The sequence below is a fragment of the Stylophora pistillata genome, chromosome 1 (genome assembly GCF_964205215.1).
Source record: "Stylophora pistillata chromosome 1, jaStyPist1.2, whole genome shotgun sequence".
Taxonomy (NCBI): domain Eukaryota; kingdom Metazoa; phylum Cnidaria; class Anthozoa; order Scleractinia; family Pocilloporidae; genus Stylophora; species Stylophora pistillata.
The window spans coordinates 27,745,453-27,771,972 of record NC_142519.1 but is presented as its reverse complement, the minus strand read 5'-3'; the positions used below and the strand labels follow the sequence as shown (position 1 = coordinate 27,771,972).

Sequence of the window (26,520 nt, the reverse complement as noted above, 5' to 3'; positions counted from 1 at the left end):
TTTAAAGCTTTTGCGTGCCATGTTTGGTGTCAATGCTTTAAGCCAGCCAGAACTGATCCAGAGCTCGGCAGTTCCTCCCTGTCTAGCTACTAGTCGCGTGACAGTACCGCCACAGGTTGAGATGGTTTGCGTGGATGAAAGCTTTTACCACATCTGCTTTGTGCATCCATTGATGCTCGTTACGCAGTCTCTCCAGAAGTTGAAACAGAAGGAAGAAGTAAAAGAAAAAGAGAAGGAAGTGGAAGGGTTAGGGTAAGGCGCTCACGTCTTGGATTTCTCAACATAATTATTCTCTCCCAAAAGCACTAGACTACGAGCAGTCACTCTGCGGCACAGTCTGTTGCGCGAGTCAGGCCTACTTTTCGAGCGCCCACTGCTCCCACGGCGCGCTAACACCAATTTTTTTTTCACTTAATTTTTTCTTCTCACGCGACGGACTACGCCGAAAAGGAGGGACAGCTCGTAGTCTATAAGAGCACTAGTTTGTTCATCATTAGAGCTCGTTTTAATCTGTTGTCTCAGAACAGAATATGAAAGCCGATCATCTGATCTGGTTACGTTGAGTTTATATGTTGGGTGGCTCTGAGGATTTTGTTTTCATGACCGAAGAATGTATTCTTGTGAAGGTTTCTGATCGTCCGGGTGAGTGTAGTCCTGAGAAAGACTGTTGTCGGTGGTAGTGACTGACGTTTCGACAACCTGTGCAGAAGTCATTATCAGAGTCAAGTGAAAGATTGTTGTCAGTAGAATGTTCTTATTCCAGTTCGTGTGAAATGATCGGTTGGTTTTGCCGTGATGTTATTGGCTGTAATTGTATGTATTCTTGTTGATAAGTTTTCTTAGCCCTTATTGCCTGTTCGGAAGACAAAATTTTTAAGGTTGTTAGCCCTTATTGCCTGTTCGCAAGACAAAATTTTTAAGATTGTTACGTGACTGCTAATGTTGTTGTTGTTGACAACTTGGTGTATCTTTGCCAACATCGTCTTCCTCATCATCATTGTCGTTGTCTTAGCACAGCCTCGTGAACATTGTTACGTGGGTTTTTCTCTTATGACTCACTGTTAATTTTTCTTCAGAGGCATTGGTGTTTTCATTAAAAGGCTCCGAACTAAGGCTGCCTCGTCTATTCGGCCACCTGTAAAACTGGACAAGGTACGAGAAGCTGTGTTACCCGTTCATATCATTCTAGGTTTTAGTGTCCCAAAAACTGAATGAAAGTTATTCGCTGACTAGAAACCCTCTCCTGGTTGCAGAGAATGTAGGTCATGTTGCCCCATGGCCATGTCGCTTAAGTCACTTCGCCCCAAAGCTGGTTGATCTCGCCCCCGATTGCGTTCACGTCGCTCCCAAGTATGATCAAAGTGCAATGAGTTTGAGTTAGGTGAACCTTTTATACCCCTTGATTCTTGTAGGTTAAACCATGATACAAGGAGTCTCATTTTTGGAGTGACATGACTACACTTAGGGGCGATCTCATAGAGCTAAAGGGAGGCCTTGGCTCTGGGCGGCATGGCATTGGGCGATCTGATCTGTGTCCGCTGAAGAGACTTGATCAAGGGATTTATATTTACAACATCAAGAGACAAATTTGAAAACTGGCTTACGTAATTTTTTTTTTTTTTATCTCGCCCTCTAGCAATCACCAATCCATTCGTACATCCGCTGGTTTGAACCGCTCGTGATCCGCGCCCTGAAGGAATACACTTTGTCCACTAATGTTATCTTACAGCAGCAAGTCTTGAGTCTTCTGGCTCAGCTTATAAGACTAAGAGTTAATTATTCATTATTGGATTCTGATCAGGTGAGGGCCCCTAAGATAGTGTCTTTAGCACCCTAAAAATAAAAGCGATTTCTGTAGGAATATGTTTTCATTTGTTGTCAAGTGCACTTTTCAAGGTGAACATTTCGTGCTATTACGCATAAGCTAGGACAGTTTGTCAGGAAACTTTGTTGGAGTTGAATTTTACCTTAGTTTATTGGAGCACTTATTGGTAGTAATCAGCTATGGGAATTTGTGTTATATAAATGGCTGCGATTTTCTCTACGCAGGTATTCGTCAGCTATATTAAAAAACAATTTGAATTCATTGATGCAGGTCAAATAAAGTGAGTTTTTTTTTTTATGTAAAACTTACAGCAGTATTGATTTTAAAACTGTTATTGATAACCGCTGTTCGAGAAGATACGTTTGATACAAGTTGTTTTGTGTCTGAAAGAGCGCTTTTCGATTTATTGTCGTAAAACCAAAACCAAAACCAAATTTATCTCAACGGCAAATCAAAACCAACGGAAACATTACAAAAATGTGAGAATTTGTGAGCGCGACTAAGCGTGACTAGGCGTGACGCACTGATTTAAGCGCGCATAGCCTTATGGGCTGTGCGACCTCGTGCTTCTGCCTCTGAAAGAAATCCTCGCTTGTGTTTGTAAGTACAGTCCCGAGTTGTAAGATTAAATGTTCATATTGGAACCTTGATTGGACCTAAATTACTTTCCAATACAAAGATTGGTTTTAATTGGCATCTGATCGGTTAGGAAAAAGCAGAGCAATCTCGGATCACTTTAGACATTCAATCAAAGCGTACTAGAATGATTGTCGTGAATTATCATTTAACCCTCGACTCAGCTGTGATCAATGTATAAATTCTCCTTACAGTGTTAATACACTGACAAGGAGACAGGTTATAAGAATGAGGAAAATTGACAAGAAGAGTATAGTTTGACGTCAAACCAAATTTTTACGGTATGACGTGGAGATTGAAAAATGTGTGATTAACAGCGGGGAGAACTGATTGGCTTTTACATGATGTTGAATTTGTTCTTTGGTTTTTAACAATCAAACCTATTGATTTCAAGCGTATTTCCTTTATGTTCCCTTTAACAGATCCTGCGACACTTTCCTTCCACACATCTTCCAGTTTCTTGTGTTACTGTCATATGAGTGCTATCAGCCAAAGTTTAATCAAGCAAAAGCAATTGTGGGGATGCCAAGAATCATTCAGCTCTGTGATGGTATCATGGCGGGAGGACAGCCAGCCCAAACTCATGGTATACTCCACCCCTGTACTTATCCTTTGATTATAAACTTTTCTATTGTTCTCCCGATATCCCGCGAGGATTTCTACGCTAGTAAACCGATAGAAAGAGCGGTCTTCTGCTTCAGTAGAAAGTGGTACCGTCGAACCTTTGTTAGGCAGCACCGTATTAAGCGGTCACCCTGTTTGAGGCGGTCAGCCCACCATTCCCCGTGGGTGTCAGCTTAATGCAGGTTTAACTGCACTTACTTCGTTTTGGTTAGTTTACTATTCTTTAGTGTATTGTTGCACTTACATTTTACCTGCATACAAGTTTATTAGGGCAATTTATGAACTAACATAACATTCCTTCAGCCGAAATAATTGTCCTACACTGTTGTTAGAAACGTAATGAGAAGCTTACCAGCCTGATTTTTCCTAGTCATAAATTGCTTGAGAACCATCTAGCTTGTTGGCGAAAACCTTGAGTTGCTATTTTCGGAATATTACTCTATTGGGATTATTATATTTTCAGCAATTCCAGCTTTACAACCAATAATCCATGACTTGTTTGTACTGAGAACTTCTGGTGGTAGTGAAATCGGAAAAGATCTTGAAACCCAAAGAGAAGTTGTCGTCTCAATGCTGCTACGTCTGGTGTATTATCCCGAGGTAGGACAGACCGTCGGTTGGTAGGTGAGACTATTAGACAGAAAGAAACTAAATCAGGCAATTGATTGGTTAGTTTGTGAATGATTAAGCCAATTTCTGTCTTTCCACTGCCTACTCAGTAATTCAGGCCATATCTGAGTTATTGTGACGTTCCGGAGGTCAATTAGTTGACCAGCCAACTAGTTGGTCAATCTGTCACCCAGTTACTCCATCAGTCCGTTAGTCCATCAGTCAGTCCGTCCGTCTGTCAGTCCGTTCGTCTGTCAGTCCGTCCGTCTGTCAGTTTGTCCGTCTGTCAGTCCGTTCGTCTGTCAGTCCGTCCGTCCGTCAGTCCGTCTGTTTGTCAGTCTGTCAGTTTGTCCGTCAGTCAGTCCGTTCGTCCGTCCGCCAATTAGGCAGTCAGTCAGTCAGTCGGTCAGTTAGTCGGTCAGTCAATCGGTCCGTTAGTTCGTCAGCCAGCCAGCCAGCCAATCAGTCACTCAGTCACTTGATTACTTTTGTCAGTTAGACGTGTGATTGATCTTCCAATGAACTAGAGCATTTAATGAGGTATCGTCTGATAAGAAGCAGCTGAAACTCAGAGGCTCAAAATATTATTTTATTTCTAGGTGTTAGAAATGCTGGTGACAGTTCTGAACTGCTACCAGCGAGATGAAGTCAAGTGGAAGGACCTCTCGGGACAAATCATAGACCTGCTCCTTCCTCTTCTGGCAAACCAGAAGGTAGAATTTATAAGTTCAAATTAACAATTAACTGGTCAAGCAATGATTTTCCTGACTTCATTTTTTTACCTCAACTAGTTTTAATCAAACAAATAAACGTTAAGCATAAAGAATACTAAATGTCTGAGTGACTCTTACTCTGTTCTTATCAATACAGGTCCACGTTGAATCAGAGTATGGTACTGAGATGTTACAAGCTGTGTTCGCCGCCGTTGCTCCTGGGTCATTATGGCCAGTAGATGTGTTATTGAGAGTTTTGTTTTCCAGTTTTGATCAGGTGTGAAAGCGTTTTACAAATTGTGTTGCCTACGCGACGCTATCGACGTTGTTGATCCTAGCAGTATGCGGGGCGCTTGTTACCTATTAACCCAATAATGGTCTAATTCACCATCGAGTTCTCTGTGGCTCACTGGTAGAACATTGAACCGCGAAACTTAAAAGTCAGTTCTTAGGTTTAAGTCGTCGTGGGTTACTCAGATTTCTTTTTGTTGTGACAAATTGGAAATCACCTTTGTGTTTTTATCGACTGAACCTTATTTCTAAAATTTATTTCATAAAGTTACTGGTGGAGCGAAATTTTCGCCGATTTGAGTAAATTAAGTACTTTTTTTTCTTGCTATGAGAGAGACAATTTTTTCTGCTGTACTTCCAACTAGATTGAACTGTTCGTCGCAAATCAGTCTCGTCTCTCCTCTTCCAATTTTAGTTATTAACTATTTTGCCTTCTTGTATACTTCTTTCTTAACGTAGTCAGATGCATTCAAGCGCTGGTTGGCTACAACACTAGTGGTGCTACAAACTCTTATGGCACAAGTTACGGAAGACATACTTCTATCGAGAATTGACCAATCAGGATTTCGACCAAAGTGTGTCAACATGATGGACAAACCTTTGCTGCCCATTGAGGTTTGTAGGAGACGCAGCGAATTGTTAAGAAAATAGAGGAGTTATGCGATCCCCCTCATTCGTCACTCCTTTTCTCTGCTTTTCATAGGATTTCTGTGATCGCAAGTATCGCAAAGAAACCTGCCGTGAGATCGTAGGAGAACTGGGGTACACTGAGGTTCTGAACATACACACGAATCTTTCTATCAGCTTATCCTATTGGGGTCCCTCTTTAGGAAATGTCTCCTTTTAGCACCAGTCTACAGGCTTCTTCAACTAGCATTTTGCAAGTGTCCTGTCACCTTTTCGTGTCTCTCTCTTTCTCTTTTTCCATTTACATGTATTTGTTTATCTTAAAATTGTTTTACTGAAATTTGTCTTTGCTTTTTTTTTATTTTTATAGGTTTTCGTAAATTTTCTCTTTTACGTTGTCGAAACAAGTGCCAACCATGTTAACATGGAAACAAGAAACTCCTTTGTAAACTTGAGATCACCAAGCGAAGAAGCCTTCTTAATGAAGCTGTTTGGCAGCTTGCTTTCATGTGTGACACATTTGTTAAAATCAGGTTTGTAAAAGTAACTGAACTTGACCCCTGAGAGCGACTAGCACCTAATTTATCCTTGCAATATCACCTCAGAATCGCAGATTGAGGTTAGGAGAATAAAGGAAATGATGACCAACTAAAGAAGCCCTCTGATTGTTGAACGAACTCTTCTTGAAAATGTATAAAGAACAATATGGAGAATATGAATAGTGATGTTACAGAAGGAAGGGTTTAGGACACCACTGAGTAATTTGATATTGCCTTTAGATCACTGTTTGTGCTTTTACTTTTATTACACAATAAGTGGTATCATAACAAGTGAAACTTCTCTGTTGACGCTGTTAGCAAACTTCAAGAAAGTGTCCCAGTTAGCATCCTCATCACCCATCATCCATCCAAGTGTGGACTTGATCAATGAAAGTTTGTCTCATCTTGTGGACACCCACCCAGTGCTAGTTTTACAGTGGTGTCACGTGTTGAGACAACTGAAGTACATGGACACACAGTTCTGGTTTGGGTTCTTTGACACAGGAGTACGTTTGAGCACCGGTAAGAATAGCATGAACTTGCGCTGTTTTTGAGCACCGGTAGGAATAGCATGAACTTGCGCTGTTTTTCTCTTAGCGTAAGCTAGAGAATCCCTCGAATATTTGTTTTCTATTGACAGATTGACACAAATCCATGGTCTTAATAAAAATTTACACACGCATCTAAAACCATTTATAGCTCTCTCAGAGTAGGGATAGACGATATTTTATCGTCTTATATTTTATACAACAACAACAATAACAACAACAGTAATAGTAATGTGTATTACATTTAATCGTTTCAGGGATTAGAGACTACGTACGAGACTCAATTCTCGTTAACTTTTTTCTTTTTTGTCTTTTGGTTAGCCTCTAGTAGCAATATTGAACTGGAGGGCCCGACGTTGAATAAAGATGTGACTCGAGTGGGCGTGATACTGATCTACTGTGATCTGCTTATAACACAGCACATGGTATGTTTGTTGTAATGAATAACAGTAATGCGTTTTATCATAAAATAGCGTAGGTGCGAGGTGCTCATCCTGTGGAGATCTTTCAATATAACGTGAGAGAAAAATAGTTTGTCTTCCCTGAAAAATTTGGCGTAACTTTTTTTTAATCTATACTCTGCAGTCAATACGGTTTTTTCAATCTGGACACTCGTAACTATGCCGGGTCTTGGTGTTGTACTGATCATTTGTTTTTGCTCTATTTTGGAAATACCTCGAGGAAGCTGTTTTATCTTCAATAAGCACCTGGCTGCTAAACGTAACTTAAGCCAGTTTTAACTTGGTGGCGTGTTTAGGATTGAAAGGAAAGTAAATAGCAAGAGAATGTGAACCAGAAATAATGTTGCTTAAACAAGACCATTTTTTATACACGCCAGGAGCAGGGATCATTGAATTACTCTCAGGTCGGGACCCTGCTAAGGATGTCCCTGGAGGACCTCGTACAGATGACAAATGAACCACCCATACAGGGGGTTTTAAAGTAAGCAGTCTTTGTCTTTGAAAATCATCATGATATTCATGCATATTTATCTTCTTCAGTAAGTATCGTTTACTGAGGATAGCTCGTTGAATGTGTGAATTGATTTTTAGAAATGTTTACAGGTAAGTGAAAACATCTCTTTCTGTCAAAGCAAGTCAAAGAATTTGACTTTGGAGACAGAAACTGCGCTCTATGGGGAAATTCTAACAATCGTGGGTAGGTCGCCACACTTTCTAATTAAGTGACACACCTTACTTGCCCAGTCAATCGTATTCAAAGAGACACCCCTGCTCTGTTGTTAAATTTCAGCATTTTGTACAGTACCCAAGAAGGAAGCAAGCTTCTGTTAGAAACATTTAGTTCCTCGAGGGCCCTTCATGAAACAATAAAGCGGGTAGGTGTTTGATTATTGTTAAGGGTTGTGTGATAACTCCTGGAACCGTAGAAGGCTAGCACTCTTAATTAAATAGAGTGTCGTAAAACCAGTTACTAAAACTGCAAATCAGGAGAAAGAAAAGCATTGCAACGAACCGTTGAACATTGAAAGTGAAAATAGGCAACTGTCTAAAGCGCGGAAAAGTACGAATGGCGGATTGGTTTTAGTTGTACACCTCATTGATTGAGAGATTGGCGGAAATTTTCCAGACCAATTAAAGAGCGTGGTGGAGTAAGACCAATAGATTGCAGCGCTCAATTGTATCTCAGTCGCACCCAAGTGTCAGTTTTGATAATATGAAAAATTGTACGCAAACCCAGGATTTTTCTTATTCATGAAACCTCAATAATTGGGCACTCTGGATAAATATTAAATGCGGCTTTAACCGCATTCATGGCTTACCTGTCGCTCTTTGCTCTTTCCAGCCAAGTCTTACGCGTGATTTGTTGAACTGCATGAAGGGAGTGCACCAGTCACAATCTGTTTACCTTATCAAGATACTGGCGGATAATTTCCTCAACTCAACTTATCAGTCGGTTGCGAGAATGGCAGAACGTTTGATTTGCAAGAAATTGGAGAGTTGTATCAATGGACAGAAAGTGGTAAATCATGCTTTTCATCTATTTTTAATGATTGAAGTATTTTTCCGTGATATCTGATGTCGCTTCAGACATGCAAGAAGACTTAGTTTATTTTCCATGATACACAATTCTTGTAAAGATGTAAGTATTTACTGCCTTACCCTTGCCATAGCTCCTCATAATATGAGAAGCAAAAAATTACAAACTGTTTCCAGAGTTTGAAGATATTATGCTGAAGAAGTGTTGGCATTAAACAAACATGCGAGGAACCAAAAACCTCTCTTACATTTAATTAATGTGCGCGCTCTAGCAGCTGTCTTGCATTCAAAGTCTGTAATCTATATATGACTTGTCTTTCTTTTATAAGGTACCATCCCAGGAGCTCTTAGAGGATGAATTGAGATCTGTTTGTCAGTCAATAGCATCGAAGAAGGAAATGATCAGGTAGTAATTCGAACAAATCCAAATTTCCTCTTTTGTAGTTATACGAGTTGGCTATCGCAAATCTTCTAAGTCGCGAGATATTAATCCAAACATTAAATTACCATGAACATCAAATAATTTTTCGAAAGTCTCTCCGATTAACTCCTCGTTAAATGAATTATCGTATCGTAACTTATTACTCTTATTCACGTAGGAACGAAAGCTCCAATTTTTTTTGCGTGTATTGGTTATACAATTTCAAGACAGAGCTCAGACGTGTAGTACCTGGTGCTTATCAGCTCAAGCTGACACTCAAATTGTCATTACTTGATCAAAGTCTACGCCTTTCTCATCTCTTTTTGCTGTAACAACAGTTCTTAAGGGCGTCGTGTGGAGTAACCTCGTCTGCTTGACGGAGATAGAGTCGCCAGACCTTTTTGTTTCCTTTTTTCCTCGTCACGTCCATTTCATAGATTGAGAAAACTTCTGATAAAAACCCCTTACTGGTCTTCTAAATCGTAGCCGTGTTTAAATTTGCGGAGTGTGTGATATATTCCTACAGATCTTGCTCTGAAGCGCAATACGTGAAACACGCTCTTTGAACGTTGAACTGTTGCTCATTCGTGGTCATTGTGCCTAGCTGCTGTTTAGGACAGCAACGTGCTCAAGGTTTATTATCTTCTTTTATCGTTTACGACAAAAGAAGAAAACAGCCAGTCAAATTCTATTGATTGAGTTTGGACTGGTAACCTACATAAGAACATTGTTGTGTTAAGCCAAGGTCACCTTTAATTTCCACCCAGACATGTATTCTTTAGGCAGCGGTTTTAGAGTCAATACAATCCTACACTTAGACAGTTACCTAGAAACGTAGCACTTACTCGGTATTGTTTGGGCTAAACTTTAAGTAATCTTGGTTTTTAAACAGAAGAAAAACCTAGCGAAACTTCATAATACAATGTACAATACAATGTTCCTTATGTTAAGAGGGTAAATACATGATTAACCCAGTAAAGAGTTTTCTAACAAATGGCCCTCTGTAATACAGAACAACCCACCCATCCCACCCCAGGGGAGGACATCCACACAGTAATCTCGTGTGTGGGAAATTAACGTCTCGTACCCCAACCCTGTAGGAGACGGGACTTCCATTTATTCGTCCCTATCCGAGAAGACTAGAATATCTAACCATTTCTAGATGTTATAGAAAGGTAGCAAATTCTTCTCAATTATTTTAAGACCCTGAGTGTTGGTCTGGCCGGGGCTCGAACCCTCGACCTTCCGCACAACAGTCCAGCGCTCTATCCACTGAGCTAGCCGGGAGGCGGTTCGAACCACCCAAGACATCTCCTATGATGTTATCTCGTTTTTACCTTCTAGAAATCAAATGTTGCTGTCGTTGGTAACTAAAATTCTCCCCTCGAGTCCACCTGTGGAAAGGGATATGCCTTGCAATGAAGATCTGGCTTCATCTATGAAAAACTACACGATTGACCAGGTGACTGTTTAAAGGAGGTTGTTCTATAAAACGTACTATTTTAAATCTATCATCGGTCTTTCACAAATGCTGCAATCTGTACTCGCTATCTATTCCGTGATAAATATGGAGCACAGTGAGTAGCCAAACAATGTGAGACTGTAAACAATAACAAACAAAAAAACGAGCTATTTTTGTTTAATTTTGAGCGCGTAGTAGATTTATACAATTAGAGCTTGTTATTGAAACAGTGTTAAGAGGGCCGAAAGCTAACGGTGGAAAGATGTTTCTTCATTTAAATCAACCCTCGTATAGAGAATACTGGAGGCTGGTAACTTGCGTAAAACCGCTGTATGCGTTAGACCTCGTTTGAAGAACCGGCCCTTAGACTTTGAGCTCAGAATTTTTTTGTACAATGGCTGATTTAGGCTTCGCCTTCATCGAACTGTTAGTTGTATATACTTTCGCAAGTTATGGGAATTTATGAATATGGTATGTTTGAATACTTACCGCCTTGCTCAGAGCTTGGAGCTTAGTAACTCGTTTTGTACAGTCCCGGAGCGATGTTTGGGGACACCAGTTCATTCCGTCTCGAAGTCAACACTATCTTTTTAGACTTGACCAAATATTTTAATAGCAGTTTACCTGTCCCTTTACTTCAAAATCTTAACATTAATTCTCCTGATTGCCATAAATTTCTTTCAATGTTAGCTCTGAGAAGTTGCTTTTTAATCGAACGATAGCCCCCGGTTGATAATTTTCTTTCTTTTCATTAATTTTCTGCCTTAAAATGTACTGACATTCCTAGAAGAAATCAATCAACAAGTAAACTTGTCACTATGTCACTCCTGCCTATCGGTTTACTAGCGTAACTAACCAAGCGGACAGCACTCGAGAAGTTTGGAAATCTTCGCCTCCTACTCTGGATTAACCGTCAAACTTTTCTAGCGTTCATCTGCGTAGGTTATTACTTTTGTAAACCGACAGAAAGTGCATTTTACAGCCCAAGTAATCTTTTGCGCGAAAACTGAACTTCAGTCTCGGTCTGTACTACAGGAATGGTTTTGCCGTCTTGCTCAACAATGCTGTTTTGCTGCTCATCCAAAGGACCAGAAGAGCGGAGCCATTATTGCACGTGAGGCGATTCAGATGCTTAGTGTTCTGAGCGCAAAGGATGTGTCAGGAGTCATAAATCACGAGGTGTGAGCCTAAGAACAGAGCGTTAATGTACAGGATCGATGGTGTACTGTGAACGATCGATATAGCACAAAACGATCGATATAGCCCAAAACGATCGATATAGCACAAAATTTTTGAAATTGAGTTTTTAACGTTTATGTAACAGACTTGCTAAGATGTTTCCTTCTTTTTGTTTCTTGCAGAACTTTGACATCTCTCTGCTTGAAGAATGTATATCACTTGGAGTAGAAAGAACTCTTCTGTTGACCTCGAGAAGGCAAAACGGAGAGGTAATTTGTACGACTTGTAACTCTGGTGAAGTAAGAAAATAGCGACAAAGCGAAGTGTTTTTTGTTGTCGATGAATCCGAGTTTCACGTAACAGTGCTTTCGATCGAGTGTCACGAAGAGAAAACCCAAGTACTCACTATGACCAATCAGAACTACGGGCATATCACAGGAAGCCAATAGAGAGATTTAGCACCGCGTTTACGTGAAACGTGAACGGCGAGAGGGACCATTTCGGCGAGAGGGACCATTTCCCGCCATTTTTTCACGTTTGCAGATTGCGCTTTGGCGTCTTTACGTGAAAGTAAATTGTTTCGCGTTTGCCGTGAACTTCATATTTTCTTCACTTTTTCCCTCACAGAGTATAAGTTAATTGCAGGAAAAAGGGCACCAAAACTATTCTTTGTAAGTCAAACAAGGGTGCCTTCAAATGCACCATGACGTGAGGTCACGCGGAGCTAAAGCTGCAAGGTTCACGCTATTTTACATGAAACGTGAAAGGGCAAGCTGACGTTTGCCGTTTCACGTAAACGCGGTGCTAAATATCTCGAATGGGAAGTTAAAGGACAGGAAGGTTACTACCTTAAAGGCGGGAAAACGCGAGCTTCGAAGTTAGGATTAGTTTCGCATCCTACTAGTTAATAAGATTGTGGGAGTCTTCTGGACCGATCACAGAGCAGTGTGAAGCAAAAGCGTTGCAATATACTGGATTCATTCAACATTCAGTATACAAAAGCGTAGATACCCTTATTCCTGCTTGAGGTTGTGTTTGGTTTCTGTATCCTTCATTTATTTGCTGGAGGTGTGAGAACCTTTAAAAAAAAAATGCAACGGACCAGCAAGCAAGCTTCTTACCAGTTGAAATTTTTAACTACATGCATGCCGTATTGATCAGCGATGTTTGTCCCAAGCACACTCCTGCAAGAGGAAGTAGACTACGAACAAGCTACCACTTATGCCACTTGGTCTGCAGGAGTCATTGCTGTTTTGTTCATTTCCCAAAAAATTTTCTGTGTGATCCAATTAACGCTTTTGTTGCCTTTCCAGGAAATAGCAAGTGATATACTGAACAATGCAGAGCACTTTGAAAACCACGACGTTGATCAATTATTGCTTATTTCCAAACTCGCTTTATTTTCCAAAATTGATCAAGTTGCAAAGGATGTTATTAGAACGAGAACTTTCAGAGGTAACACTCACATGATATTTTTCAATTTATTGAGACAACTGTTTCATTACAACTTGCGTGCAGTAAAGTCTTCCTTGAACGACCCTCTTAATGCAAGAAGTGGTCGCCTAATGGAGCTTTTCGTATAACTTTGGCTTCTAAGATCTTCATATCAATTCTTCCTATTATCTACAACACGTAAATTTTAATCTTGACTCCTAGAATTAATGTATGATGGAAAATTTCCTCTCCTCTCCCCTCTCCCCTCTCCCCTCTCCCCTCTCCCCTCTCCCCTCTCCCCTCTCCCCTCTCCCCTCTCCCCTCTCCCCTCTCCCCTCTCCCCTCTCCCCTCTCCCCTCTCCCCTCTCCCCTCTCCCCTCTCCCCTCTCCCCTCTCCCCTCTCCCCTCTCCCCTCTCCCCTCTCCCCTCTCCCCTCTCCCCTCTCCCCTCTCCCCTCTCCCCTCTCCCCTCTCCCCTCTCCCCTCTCCCCTCTCCCCTCTCCCCTCTCCCCTCTCCCCTCTCCCCTCTCCCCTCTCCCCTCTCCCCTCTCCCCTCTCCCCTCTCCCCTCTCCCCTCTCCCCTCTCCCCTCTCCCCTCTCCCCTCTCCCCTCTCCCCTCTCCCCTCTCCCCTCTCCCCTCTCCCCTCTCCCCTCTCCCCTCTCCCCTCTCCCCTCTCCCCTCTCCCCTCTCCCCTCTCCCCTCTCCCCTCTCCCCTCTCCCCTCTCCCCTCTCCCCTCTCCCCTCTCCCCTCTCCCCTCTCCCCTCTCCCCTCTTCCCTCTTCCCTCTTCCCTCTCCCTCTCCCTCTCCCTCTCCCTCTCCCTCTCCCTCTCCCTCTCCCTCTCCCTCTCCCTCTCCCTCTCCCTCTCCCTCTCCCTCTCCCTCTCCCTCTCCCTCTTCCTCTTCCTCTTCCTCTTCCTCTTCCTCCTCTCCCCTCCTCTCCCCTCCCCTCCTCTCCTCTCTTCTCCCCCTCCTCTCCTCTCTTCTCCCCTCTCCTCTGCTCTCCCCTTCTCCTCTCCCCTCTCCTCTCCCCTCTCCTCTCCCCTCTCCTCTCCCCTCTCCTCTCCCCCTCTCCTCTCCCCTGTCCTCTCCTCTCTCCTCTCGTCTCCTCTCCTCTCTCCTCTCCTCTCCTCTCCTTTCTTCTCCTTCCTCCTCTCCTCTCTCCCCTCCTCTCCTCTCTCTTCTCTCCTCTCCTCTCTTCTCTCCTCTCTCCTCTCCTCTCCTCTCCTCTCCTCTCTCCTCTCTCCTCTCCTCTCTCCTCTTCTCTCCTCTCTCCTCTGCTCTCCTCTCTCCTCTCCTCTCCTCACCTCTCCCCTTCACTTACTTGAAAAAGTATTGATATTGTAAGGAGAAAATCCTTCTTGATTATTCCCGGGAGTGAAAGGGGTAAGGAAGGATGAAGACAGTAAGCCAAATAATGCATGGATCGTCTTATTATTAACATGGAAAATGGAAGAAAGCACCCTTGAGAAAACATATTCTCAATCTGGTAATATGTTAAAGAGCGCTGGTCGTGACTGAAGTTCTTCTTCACAAAGTTGTTAAAAATATTATAGCTTAATTCAGACTTTAAACATTTTGGAAAATTTTTGCAACAATGCCTTCTTCGTTTATGACCACAGATAATGAAAATTCAACCAAACTGCAGTGTTTCCACATGACTCCTGATCGTCTGTCAGCTCTCTGCAATGATGCTGATTGGTGCAGAAAGGTCACGTCACTTGCAAGGGCTCTTGTGGTCTTAGCTGGTGCCATTCCAACTCTTCCTAAGCATTGCAAAATTCCCGAATCTGGCCAAGAAACGCTTTTTCAGTTTGTTTTTGTTCCACTCGCGGTAAGTGACAAGGTCTCTAAAATTGTCAGATTAGTCTTCAGTTGGGGCGGGGGGAAGAGGGGAGGGAAGATTCATTACTGCTCTGGCCTTACCATTGTGCTTTTTTTACTTGGGTTGGACTTTCAATTTTCGTATTGCCACTCTTCACCAAGAGTATCTCTGGGTACTAGTGAATTTTTGGGAAACTTGGTAACCCTGTGATGGACAAGTATTTCGTATGATGGGTGGAGAGGGAGGGAGCAGGGTTAGTTGCTTTTTTACTACGGTACCTCTTGTTAATGAGACAGGATAAGCTCCAGCTGGGTGGACTTTCTGGCTGGTAAGGTGACTTAACTTTTTTTTCTTTTTTTCTATAATGCCATGCGTCTGTTCTGTAATACATCACAGCAACTTCAAAACGTGCTTCTCGTGTGTCACTGATGACGATGTCGTTACCATGTATGACGTCTTCTGGGATCTATTGCTTTACAGATCCACGGCAACATAGAATCCATTTGTTTTATTTGGTAAAATGGAATATGTTGTTAATAGTCACGTCATATATATGCGTCTGTCCTCCAATAGATCACAAGCAAGAATCGATCATGAAAATATTGAAGGGTCGCAGCCAGGATGGAACATAGTTGAAATTTAAAAGCGATCTCTGGCTAAAAGGATTAAAAACTACGAGCTGGACAATACAACATTCTTATAACAAATATTCATAATCATCTACGTTCTCATTATTTCGCAGTTCATGTCTTTATTTAAATTCTCTCATCGCTTTCTTATCATTCATTTTACCCGTCGAAGACTGCAGTTCGGGCAGTCGAAAGCTCGTAGTTTTTAATCATTTTAGCCAGAAATCGTTTTTAAATTTCAACTAAGAATCGATCAATATGCGTGTCATGATAATTCAGCTTATTATGAACATATAGGGAAGATTCTGGTTCTGCCACAGCTTATTATGCCTCTAGTCTTTGAAACGCGACGTTAACGTGGTACATATAACGAAAAGATACTGATGATGTAAAATGCTGCAGAACAACAAAGGTGTTGATGTTACGATTTTGAATTCTCTTGTCCAATCTCTTTTTCAGATGGTACACTGTTCCCTTGAAAATGGTAAACGTCCATGTTCCACAGAACTGAAGTCTAACCTGGAATGTTTGGCCAAGGTAATCCAGTTTCTACTAAATGGTTGATTGTCAGCGCGCTCTTAAAAATTTCTTTACAACTTAGTTGAATCGTTACATCGCTCAATGAACCAACTGTCGTGCTTCGTGCTATTGGTAGAGAAGACCTGAATTTCTCTCCTGAAGGACAAACCATTAGCTTGTACCACCAAAGTAATTTTAAGTTCGCGTTTTTCAGTCGAGGGGAAGTGCGCGCGAGGAGAGTATTGACACACTGTTTCGAGCGTTGGCCCTTCGTCAGAGCGAATGACGAAGGGCTAACTCTCGAATCTTCTGCTTAGAAACTTTTCACGGTGGCCAATTTACATTTAAAACTCAGTTGATAGAACCAAATTACCTTCTTATTTTACGCATAGTTCTGGAAACAGTATTTTAAAGATACCTAGTTCAGTTAACATCAAGGAGGATGGATGATTACAGAGACGAGCGACTATTCTTTACTAATTAGTTTTGTTTTTCTTTTCGCTGGGAATTTACAGTTCCTTAATCTTGATTGCGCTAAAAGTATTGGGGGACTTGAGTTCTTTCCGCTGGTTTGTTCTGCTATTAATCACGTTCACGTGCTTTTAAATGCAGGTAAGCATGACAGATCAGTTTTAGCATGTTAAAGTAGATATTATCCTCACCGGCTACAGAAGACACAGCCATCTCCATCTTTCTACATTACACTGGGAGAAGTGTGGATAGCTGTACCCGATATAGACAGCATATTTAAATGTTTCTACAGTAGACAGTGTAGTTGGCAGTACCAACTGATGACGATGCAGATTGTTGCATATACTTAAGCAGCGTCAGTGATGTGTACCTTAAGGTATTTTAAAGTGGTCAGATAGGTTTTCTTTTGATTATCTCGAACTCATTTGGAGATTGCGTGATGCGTGACCTGAGCTGTTGTAGCTATGTTACACTTGACGTTAGAACAGGATATTCTCACTTTGTCAGATAACGTATTTTGCGCTAACTCATGATAAAGAATATGCTCGAGTGACATTTTTTTTATAACATAACCAAAGTAAAGCGCACGCTCTGATTGGTCAATTTAGCGTCCCCCATTTGCCCATGGGTGTACGCTGCTGACGTGAGCAAATGCAAAGACTATTTTTCCGCGCGCGCTTGTTTTTTCTGGTCACGTAAGATTTGTTGAATAAAACGGAACTCTTTAGCTACAATGTATCAATGTTATGTTATAAAACAAGTGGTAAACACCACAGCGTACACTATTGAGTTATGGATGCACGCGGGAGGTTTGCTAAGCACTCAAGAAGCTAGATTCGCTCTCGGCTATCGCCTCGAGCGACTCTTACGCTTCTTTCGTGCTTAGCAACCTCCCGCGTGCATCCATAACTCAATAGTGTAGGCTGTGGTGTTTACCATTTGTTGATTTTGGATCACTTTAAGATTATTATAAATTTTTTTATTTCAGTTGATGGAAGTGGCGACAAGGACGAGGAGGGCTTCTTTACTGACCAAGTTAAGGTTGATATGGAGGATGAAGGTAACGGAAATTTTGATAAGATTAATCGTCGAATCAACGCCTCCCCTAAAATAACTGCCTTCTCCCTTACTGAATGAGCGCTAAAACGAATCTGGATGGATAGTGTTAATCGTGGTTTTTTCCTCTTAGTCCGCGCTCTTGTGGCGCACTCACTGTAGCTTGTGAGTACTTAAGTTTGCGGGAATCACGAGCACCGACCGAGCCTCCACTAAGATTTTAGGGTCAGCCTTGTTTGTCAGCACTCAAATCCCCCGTCTTGATCTAAGTTTGTATGGGTCTCACGGTTAACTGTGTAACAAATCGATTGAATTCTGTCCTTTTCTGTTTTACTTGTAGGAGTTCAGATTGCTAGGAAAGCTTGCGGAGAAATCTCACAGCTGATCCACCGACTACTGACCATCTTAAAGCCAGGATCAGCTCAGAAACCATCCCTGCCTCAATTCCTTGTGCGTCCTTTTCGGGATACTATTGTTGGTTTGGCGAGGCATCCTCTGGTTAACAGCTACGCGCGTACTCTACCTTTGGTGTGGAAGATGGGCTGGGCACCAGTCCCTGAGGGGCCGCTTAAAACAGAGCTTCCTCCTCTACCGATTGAAATCTTGAAAGAAAAAGATGTACTGGATGAGTTCGTAAAAAGGGTTAATTTAATTGGTAAGGGTTAATTCTGGTAACTTGTTCCTGACTTGTTTTGTTTGTTTTAACTTCTGTAATTTAAGTGGCAATCTCTTTGTTTCGTTAGTACCTCGTGCACTCCGTTGATTCTGTTTCATTCAATTGTTTCGTTATTATCTCGCGTGCTCTGTTGATTCTGTTTCATTCAATTGTTTCGTTATTATTTCGCGTGCTCTGTTGATTGTTTCATTCAATTGTTTCGCTAGTATCTCGTGCACTCTTGATTCTGTTTCATTCAATTGTTTCGCTAGTATCTCGCGTACTCTGTTGATTCTGTTTCATTCAATTGTTTCGCTAGTATCTCGCGTGCTCCGTTGATTCTGTTTCATTCAATTGTTTCGCTAGTATCTCGTGCACTCTGTTGATTCTGTTTCATTCAATTGTTTCGCTAGTATCTCGCGTACTCTGTTGATTCCGTTTCATTCAATTGTTTCGCTAGTATCTCGCGTGCTCCGTTGATTCTGTTTCATTCAATTGTTTCGCTAGTATCTCGCGTGCTCAGTTGATTCTGTTTCATTCAATTGTTTCGTTATTATCTCGCGCACTCTGTTGATTCTGTTTCATTCAATTGTTCCGTCAGCATCTTGCACACTCTATTGACTCTTGTGTCATTCGATTGTTCCGTTAGTATCTCGCGCACAATGTTGATTCTGTTTCTTTTAATTGTTTCGTTAGTATCTCGCGCGCTCTGTCTATTCTATTTCTTTCAATTGCTATGTTAGCATCTCGCGCGCTGTGTTGATTCCGTTTCATTTAATTGTTACGTTAGTATATTGCGTGCTTTGTTGATTCTTTTGGATATATCAACAAAGTTGAAATGGTAAATTGGCCACCGTAACGATTACAAAAGCTGACGTTTCAAGCGTTAGCCCTTCGTCGGAGCGACGACTGTTTCATTCAATTACATGTTAGTATCTTACGCGCTCTGTTGATTCTTTTTCATTCAATTGTTACGTTAGTAACTCGCGCGCTTTGCTGATTCTGTTTTATCAAATTGTTATGTCAGCATCTTGCGGGCTCTACTGATTCTGTTTCATTCGATTGTTCTGTTAGTAACTCGTGCGCTTTGTTGATTCTATTTCATTGGATTGTTACGTTAGTATCTTGCGATCTTTGTTGATTCTGTTTCATTCTATCGTTTCATAAGTACCTCTTAAACTCTGTTAAATCTGTTTCATTGAACTGTTTCGTTAGTGTCTTGCGCGCTCTATTAATTCTGTTTCATCCAATTGTTTCGTTAATATCTTGCGCGCTCTGATGATCCTGCTTTTTTTTTCAATTGTTTCGTTAGTGTGTTGCGCGCTCTGTTGATTCTGTTTCATTCAATAATTATGTTAGCTTCTCGCGCGCTCTGTTGATTCTGTTTCATGCAATTGTTATGTTAGCATCTTGCACGCTCTGTTGATTCTGTTTGTTGATTCTGTTTGTTGATTCTGTTTCGTTCAGTTGTTTCGTTAGTATCTTGCGCACTCTGTTGATCCTGTTTCATTGGATTGTTATGTTGGCATCTTGCGCGCTGTTTTTATTATGTTCCTTTCAATTGTTTCGTTGGTGTTGATTCTGTTTCACTGGATTGTTCTGTTGGCATCTTGCGCGCTCTTTTGATTATGTTCCTTTTAATTGTTTCGTTGGTGTTGATTCTATTTCATTACATTGTTATGTAAGCATATCGAGCGCTCACGTGATTCTGTTTCATTCAATTGTTCCGTTAGTATCTCGCACACTCTGTTGATTTAGTTTCATCCAATTGTTTCGTTAGTATCTCGCACACTATGTTGATTTAGGTTCATTCAATTGTTTCATTGGTATCTTGCGCTGTGTTAATTCTATTTCATTCAATTGTTATGTTAGCATCTTGCGCACTCTGTTGATTCTGTTTTATTTGTTATGTTAGCATCTCGCGCGCTCTGTTGATTGTTTCGTTAAATTGTTTCGTTAGTATCTTGCGCGCTCTGCTAATTCTGTTTCATTCTATTGTTTCGTTAGTTTCTTGCGCGCTTTCTTGATTCTATTTCATTCAATTGTTATCTTAGCATCTTGCGCGCTCTGTTGATTCTGTTTCATTCAATTGTTCCGTTAGTATTCCGCGTCCTTTGTTGATTCTGTTTCGTTGGATTGTTCCGTTAGTATCTCGCGCTTTGATGATTCTGTTTCATTCCATTGAGGATTGACTTAAACCTCTTTGCTTAAAGCGTTTTTAACGTTTTTAATTGTAATCTTAGTTCGCGTTAGTTTTGTTTTACTTTCCTTTATTTGTGAAACCTTTCGTCACCCACTAAACAAATATGACTTGGTCACTCGCGTGCTTCCCACAATGATCACGTGTATTCAACTGGGGTTTTTAATTGGCTCCTTGTGGAGTTTACCTTTGTTTGATTAGTTGTTGTGAATACGCTCTTTTTGGTTGGTGTCATAGAATCTAAATATGTGCTGCTGTATGTTAAGCACGAATATTATCATAACAAACAGAGATTAAAAGAAAAAACTTGTCTCTGCCATGTAAAGGTCAGTCCAAACATTGTTTTCATTCAAGGGTCTGCCAACATTTCATGACAACTGCGCTCTTTGCTACAAGACCGCTTACATCTCGGCCAGAACCATCTGCAGTATTGTGATCGTAGCAACACGCAGGTCTCGTGATACTGGCGTTTGTGTACATATATCTGGTTGTGATTATGCGGTACATGTTTGCTGTTTCGGTTAATAAAAGCTACTTCCATTGTTAAGTTGAAATTCATACTTTACAAAACACGCTGATGCAGGTCGCAGCGCTCAGCTACCAGCTAGTAGTGAGGGAAGTATTTTGGTTACTTATAAGTTGGACACGAAAAAGGTGAAAAACTCTGGTCTGCTGTCTTTTGTTGTCAGGGTGGACCTCAAGACAACAGTTTGAGGAAACATGGGCTGCCCTTCTCGGTGTGATCAGTTCACCACCTCTACCAGATACAGTATCAACCGAGGTTTGTTCAATACTTGTTTTAATCCAGTTGTAAATCATTTAAATCTGTTAAGAAAAGATAATGCACTCTTGTTTATTTTTTTATAAGTTGAAGCCATAATTTAGTCCCAATTGTAGGCATTCGGTGAACCCTGAACAAATTCCAAGCACTTCCTTTCATATTTTTCACTGCGTTGTAAAAGTCCATGTTGAGATAGGCTAGCAACTTTCCCTGAATTTCCTTCAGAGCCTTACATGTCATTCCAAAGAACGGCTGTGGAAGCCTGAGATAGTTACATGCATGGCTTATATTTTTCTTCTCTTTTAATTGCAAATGTCTTTCAAACGTTTTTTGCGATTATATTTTGTTTTCCTACCTGTTAAGGGTTTCGTTTCTCCTTACTCGCGTGATCTTACTAGCTGGTATCACAAAAGGGTCATTTAAGATGTGTATTTTTGACTTCTGACGAATTCCTATCTCTAAGTTACGTTTACCCCTTGTTTTTAACTGTTGTAATTGGTGGTGTGCTAATATCTCAGATCCAGGGCAGTTGTAGTCAACAATCTCCTAGGTTAGGGCAAAGAAACAATTTTTCTACTCTTAGCTGCAATCAATGAGCTATGTCCCGTTACTACATTTACCCCTTAACTTCCAGAGGTTATTAACATTTAGTATAATTTGAGAGCTGAGCAAAGAGTTTCCAGCAATCTGATTGGTCGAGCGGTTCCTTATATGACGCTATATAAACTGCTCCACGCGGTTTATATAAATTGTTAATAAATGTTACTAAAATGTTATGATTTTAGAAATTTCTCTGTTGTTCAGCTCTAAAATTATACTAAAACAATTATTCGCCTCAGGTTCGGTGAATATTGTCGATTATTCGACGATATTCACCGAAACTAAGGCGAATAATTGTTAAGTAACTTCTCTCCATAATATCCATACACCATACAGTAAATAGGTAATGAGAATACTCAAACTTATCAGGTAGATGTTGCTGTCTTGATCTAACACCAAATTCTCGAAATTAATTTACAAGGAAATGTTTAGCAGCTAGAGGGGAGAATTAACAATCAGAGCGTGGGAGTTAAAGGGCTAATGCATTGCCAAGCGGAAGGTTGTCTAGAAGAAAGAAATGTTAAGTCAAAGTATGTGAGCTAAAATTACTAGAAATGAACGCCGGGCTGACAATAAGGAGAATTGATTTTGAGAAGGAGTATTCGCAACATCAGCAGAAGCTCCGCCGCAATAAAGTATGGGTTTCTCAGCCTCTCACCGCAACGGCCTAACGGCATGTTCAGCGTTCAAATTTCGACAGCCTCGTAGTTAATTCGTTTGTAGTTTTAAGCAGCATTAAGTTCATACTCTCTCTTTTTTCTGTTACTACACTGTAGGAGGACATGGAATCGACGCATTCCTGCTGTCTGGCGGTGCGCTGTATCTCAGAACTGTTGCTTCAGACCACTCTTTATCCAGTCCCAGGAAACCCAACAACGAGTGCTTATCTTCACAAACCGAGGCATAGGGATCTGCCTTTCCTGGGAAGCCGGTGAGAATGTGGAATGTATCGAAAAATTGAACCTTTGTCCAAACAAAACAGTATTTTTGGATGACATTAGAATGTTTTATCGCATTGAGTGACACTTCCCAAAAGACACGCGCCATCCTCTAACAATCAAGTGAAATGCTAACAAAAATCATCGCGTTTTCTGGCGCCGACGTCGGTCTACATGGTTTTACGAAGACTTTCCATATATACCTTATGGTATTTTCCTTTTCGTGACCAATAGAGGTTTTGCACAGCAGCCATGTTGGATGGCAGGAACAATAGATTATGTTACCCATGGGAAAAATTTTTCTTTCTCAGGCAAAATATTTTCTTTGTTCCTGCCATCCAACATGGCTGCTGTGCAAAACCTCTATTGTTATGATTACTATGAATTGTAGGTGTACCACGCCGAATCGGAAGAACGTCTATCTGGTTCGGAATTAGACGTTAATTAAAGAGATTTCTTTAATTAAACGTTACTTTTGAAAATTATGAAAGAGGAGAACAGTCTCTTTCACTCATTTTTCGTGTAAGAAGAAATTAGGGTAAGGAATAAATTAGATCGGTTGTTTGAATTGTATATTTGATTGAAATAGTGATTCTTTTGTTTCAAATTAGAGCAGGGAAGAAACTTACCTTTGTCAGGGGCATGATTGAGGAAGAATTTGTTTCCGTTTGCTGTACAGGGTAATTATAATCGATTTTTCTCCGGTTGTATTTTATCATAAACATTCTGACGAAGACCCTCAAACCTGTGAGAAAGTGAAAATGGTAGTCAAATTGTTTTTTAATCAGTGGAGTTATTGGTGCGCAAAGTCTCAGAAATAATCTCAAGGGGAGTTTTTGGGTAGATGTTAAGAGAATCAGCTGTAGTATTTTAAAGTTTTTGATACCTAAAGACTTAAATATTATTAAAGCGAACTGACCTTGACTGACTGTTTCAAAACATAAAGGTGCATGTTAATAATACATTTACAGCACAACAGACGTTACCATTGTATAGTGATATCCTTACTTTTTCCATTAATTTTTTCACCCCTCGGAGTAACTCGAAAAGAGTTTCTCAAAATGGATTTTCTACTTCCTCTGCCAACGCAAAGCCATTTTATTTCTGGATTACCACCTCCCTCCCCCCTCCTTCCTCCCAACCCCCCCACCCCCCCACCCCGAGCATTTGATCATTTGAGCAGCTTTCCCTGACAGTTTCGCAGTGCCCAGGGACATCACAGGCACTGTGAGAGTAAGTTATCCTGCATAGGAATAAAACACCATCGATCTGGAAGTCATTGCACTAAAAGAGAATGATGTGAAGAACTTAATGTAGAGAGAACTTGACCAAGTTAAAAATGCTTGTTGTCTTCATGTAGAACTGGCCGAGCATTCATCTCTGATGAAGACCTAAAACCAGCGCGTTCCGCAAGTGTACGTCGATCAAACAGTTTCCTGTGTTTAAACAGTTCAAGTGCGATGTGGTTAACGAACCGAATGTTATTTGATCATCCGCTCTACGGACTCAACATCGATCGCGTGCTGGGTTTCCACGACTACACTTTAGGACAGGTAACAACTAGTACAGATCGTGATCTCTCTTTGTCAAGCCCTCTCGATGACGAACTACTGAAAACGTGGGCACCAGAAAAAGGGTTCCTGGTTCATGAAACTCTTTTTAGGAATGGTTTTATCATTATCGACCTTTCAAAACTTTTCGCAGGAAACTTAACGATCCCTGTACTACCTTGCGCCCGGTTTCCTTTTGTGTTACCTGGGAGGTAACGTGGTGAGGGATTTTTTTCCAGTTGTCGAATCTTTGGCTATGAGCTGCTCTGTTAATTTGAGCAAATGTCACCAGTACAAGTCTCTCGTGCCCTTTTGTCTTTGTTTTGAGGATGCAATACGAACGGCATTCTGTGGAATAAAATAAGATACCAAAGAATCAGTTAAACTGAATCAAGGTTATTTTTATTTTGACTCTTCAATTCCTTCACCAAAAAGTTCTCTTTGGGGCTCTATAGTTCCCTATTGCCACAACCCTGAAACTCCTAAGATCTTTTCAGTCTCAACTCTTCCATTTACCTGCTATGCATTTCTTGGCAAACTAGTGAAGAAAATTTGGTTTTATGTTGAGAAACACCCACTTACTGATATGTTTGTCTCGTATCACCGGGTTGCAGGATAATGTATTGATGATATAAAGAGAATTTGTTAATAATTTTGTCGCTTAAAATGCCTGTTATATCGTGATACGAATTGTAGAGTTGTGAAGAAATGCTATGCTTACTACTCGTTTGGTAGCCCTTTTGATAGAAGGTGATAAAAAAAAACATCAAAAATTAAATTTCGCAGGCCGAACTGAAGTATATACGAAAACGAATTGTAGAGTTTGAAGAAGTGCTATGCTTACTACTTGTGTTTATCAGATATCCGTGGGCGCACTGCACAGTCAGGCTCAAAACGAACTCCAAGAAAGGTACGATAGTGAAGACGATTCTGCTGTTGTGGTTTCCCTTCCGCGCATGCCTCAACCTGAAAAGCTCGACATCAAGTCCTGCGAGCAATTTCTTCTGGAGCTCTTTGAACAATGGATGTCGCCGTATATCCATCCCAGGACTCCTTTGGCACTCTTATCCGAGGCAACCAAAGCGGTGAGTTCAGGTCTGGTGCCAGTAAAGCGCTTTTTGACGAAAAGATGTAAAACCAAAACCAAAGTAATCACAGCGGCCAATCAGAAGAAAGGAAAGAAAACTGCGTAATGCGCATGACATGAGAGTAGTCAGGTCGCGATTGCTTCTTCAGTTTTGTATCTGATTGGTTTAGGTGGTAGCAAAGCAGATAATATATACCTGAGATGGTAGCATAAATCCCTTTGAATCTGTCGCGTCGCTCCTGTAGTCTTTCCTTGCTGTACTTTATTTTAAGCAACTTAAAAATGATCGGCATTTTTCTTTTTCAGCTTTTGGTGTTGTCTGATCTGTTCGTTGACGGAACACACTTTGAATGGGTTCTGGAAACTCTTTCTGAATTACATCACAATCATTCAGCAGAAGATGATCTGTTGATTCAGTACTTGCTGCCTACACTCTGTAAAGCCTTAGCTTTCCTTAAGACGGTAAGACAGTTGGACTTGCTATAGAAACTCGCTGTCTCTAACTCAGTTTACTTGAACTTCCCATTTACTTTGACTTACACCCTAACTTCAATATAAATCCATCGTGTTAACTGTGTGATACTGACGTAAAAAATTAGGTTCAGATCATAAGTTTCTTTAGTTGGTGATCATTTCCGTTATTTTCATGATTTTAACGATTGATCCAGCAGTGATACTGTTGGGGGAACTAAGATGTTAGTCATTGTTAGGATTTAGTGGGTTAGGGAGTAACTTAAAGAGCACTCCCCTACAGGAGTGGTAATGATTGATCCAGCTGTGTTACTGTTGGGAGAAATAAGATGTTGGTCATTGTTAGGAATTAGTGGGTAAGGGAGTAAAAAGCACTCCCCTACAGGAGTGGTAATGATTGATCCAGCTGTGTTACTGTTGGGAGAAATAAGATGTTGGTCATTGTTAGGAATTAGTGGGTAAGGGAGTAAAAAGCACTCCCCTACAGCTCGTGCACTTACGTAAACTTTCAAAATATTATTCAAACCCACAATTTACGAAAAGCTCTCGCATCCACTATTATCGCGGTTGAAGAACCACTACACTTTGCTTTTTGAGACGATTTGCGCAAATCCAATCACTAAGAATCAAGCTTTATGTGTCGCCATAAAATTGCAATGTGCTATTGTTCTTCAGGAAGGGGCAACCGCTGACAGAGTTTGTAAGATAGTGGAATCTTCACTTAGAAGTCCACATGTTCCCCTCCAGGTAATTGACATCATTTTATTTTCTTATGGTTGTGTCCTAGAGTTTAAGGTTTCAAAATGATTCTCTCGCCTAAGTGTCCTCCCCACCA

At 41.0% G+C, this 26,520-nt stretch overlaps 1 protein-coding gene across 3 annotated transcripts in view; it reads left to right on the top strand.

The window, feature by feature from the left end:
• Positions 1 to 26,520, top strand: part of LOC111322762 (huntingtin) — a 53,025-nt gene that overhangs the window by 18,739 nt on the left and 7,766 nt on the right. For all 3 annotated transcript variants that reach the window (XR_015990047.1, XM_088728699.1, XM_088728694.1), the window contains exons 26-57: positions 8 to 252; positions 1,077 to 1,152; positions 1,637 to 1,801; positions 2,050 to 2,105; positions 2,884 to 3,047; positions 3,549 to 3,685; positions 4,294 to 4,407; positions 4,565 to 4,684; positions 5,158 to 5,313; positions 5,696 to 5,858; positions 6,183 to 6,386; positions 6,734 to 6,837; positions 7,251 to 7,354; positions 7,664 to 7,748; positions 8,216 to 8,392; positions 8,739 to 8,815; positions 10,175 to 10,292; positions 11,328 to 11,471; positions 11,654 to 11,740; positions 12,785 to 12,926; positions 14,526 to 14,737; positions 15,817 to 15,894; positions 16,392 to 16,488; positions 17,336 to 17,407; positions 17,744 to 18,058; positions 20,948 to 21,039; positions 22,416 to 22,570; positions 23,189 to 23,257; positions 23,938 to 24,130; positions 24,988 to 25,212; positions 25,521 to 25,676; positions 26,361 to 26,432. Coding sequence is in view for 2 of the 3 variants with exons in the window: in XM_088728699.1 (XP_088584825.1) it covers positions 8 to 252; positions 1,077 to 1,152; positions 1,637 to 1,801; positions 2,050 to 2,105; positions 2,884 to 3,047; positions 3,549 to 3,685; positions 4,294 to 4,407; positions 4,565 to 4,684; positions 5,158 to 5,313; positions 5,696 to 5,858; positions 6,183 to 6,386; positions 6,734 to 6,837; positions 7,251 to 7,354; positions 7,664 to 7,748; positions 8,216 to 8,392; positions 8,739 to 8,815; positions 10,175 to 10,292; positions 11,328 to 11,471; positions 11,654 to 11,740; positions 12,785 to 12,926; positions 14,526 to 14,737; positions 15,817 to 15,894; positions 16,392 to 16,488; positions 17,336 to 17,407; positions 17,744 to 18,058; positions 20,948 to 21,039; positions 22,416 to 22,570; positions 23,189 to 23,257; positions 23,938 to 24,130; positions 24,988 to 25,212; positions 25,521 to 25,676; positions 26,361 to 26,432 (4,374 nt within the window). In the remaining variant the exon portion in view is untranslated. The remainder of the gene's footprint in view (positions 1 to 7; positions 253 to 1,076; positions 1,153 to 1,636; positions 1,802 to 2,049; positions 2,106 to 2,883; positions 3,048 to 3,548; positions 3,686 to 4,293; positions 4,408 to 4,564; positions 4,685 to 5,157; positions 5,314 to 5,695; positions 5,859 to 6,182; positions 6,387 to 6,733; positions 6,838 to 7,250; positions 7,355 to 7,663; positions 7,749 to 8,215; positions 8,393 to 8,738; positions 8,816 to 10,174; positions 10,293 to 11,327; positions 11,472 to 11,653; positions 11,741 to 12,784; positions 12,927 to 14,525; positions 14,738 to 15,816; positions 15,895 to 16,391; positions 16,489 to 17,335; positions 17,408 to 17,743; positions 18,059 to 20,947; positions 21,040 to 22,415; positions 22,571 to 23,188; positions 23,258 to 23,937; positions 24,131 to 24,987; positions 25,213 to 25,520; positions 25,677 to 26,360; positions 26,433 to 26,520) is intronic.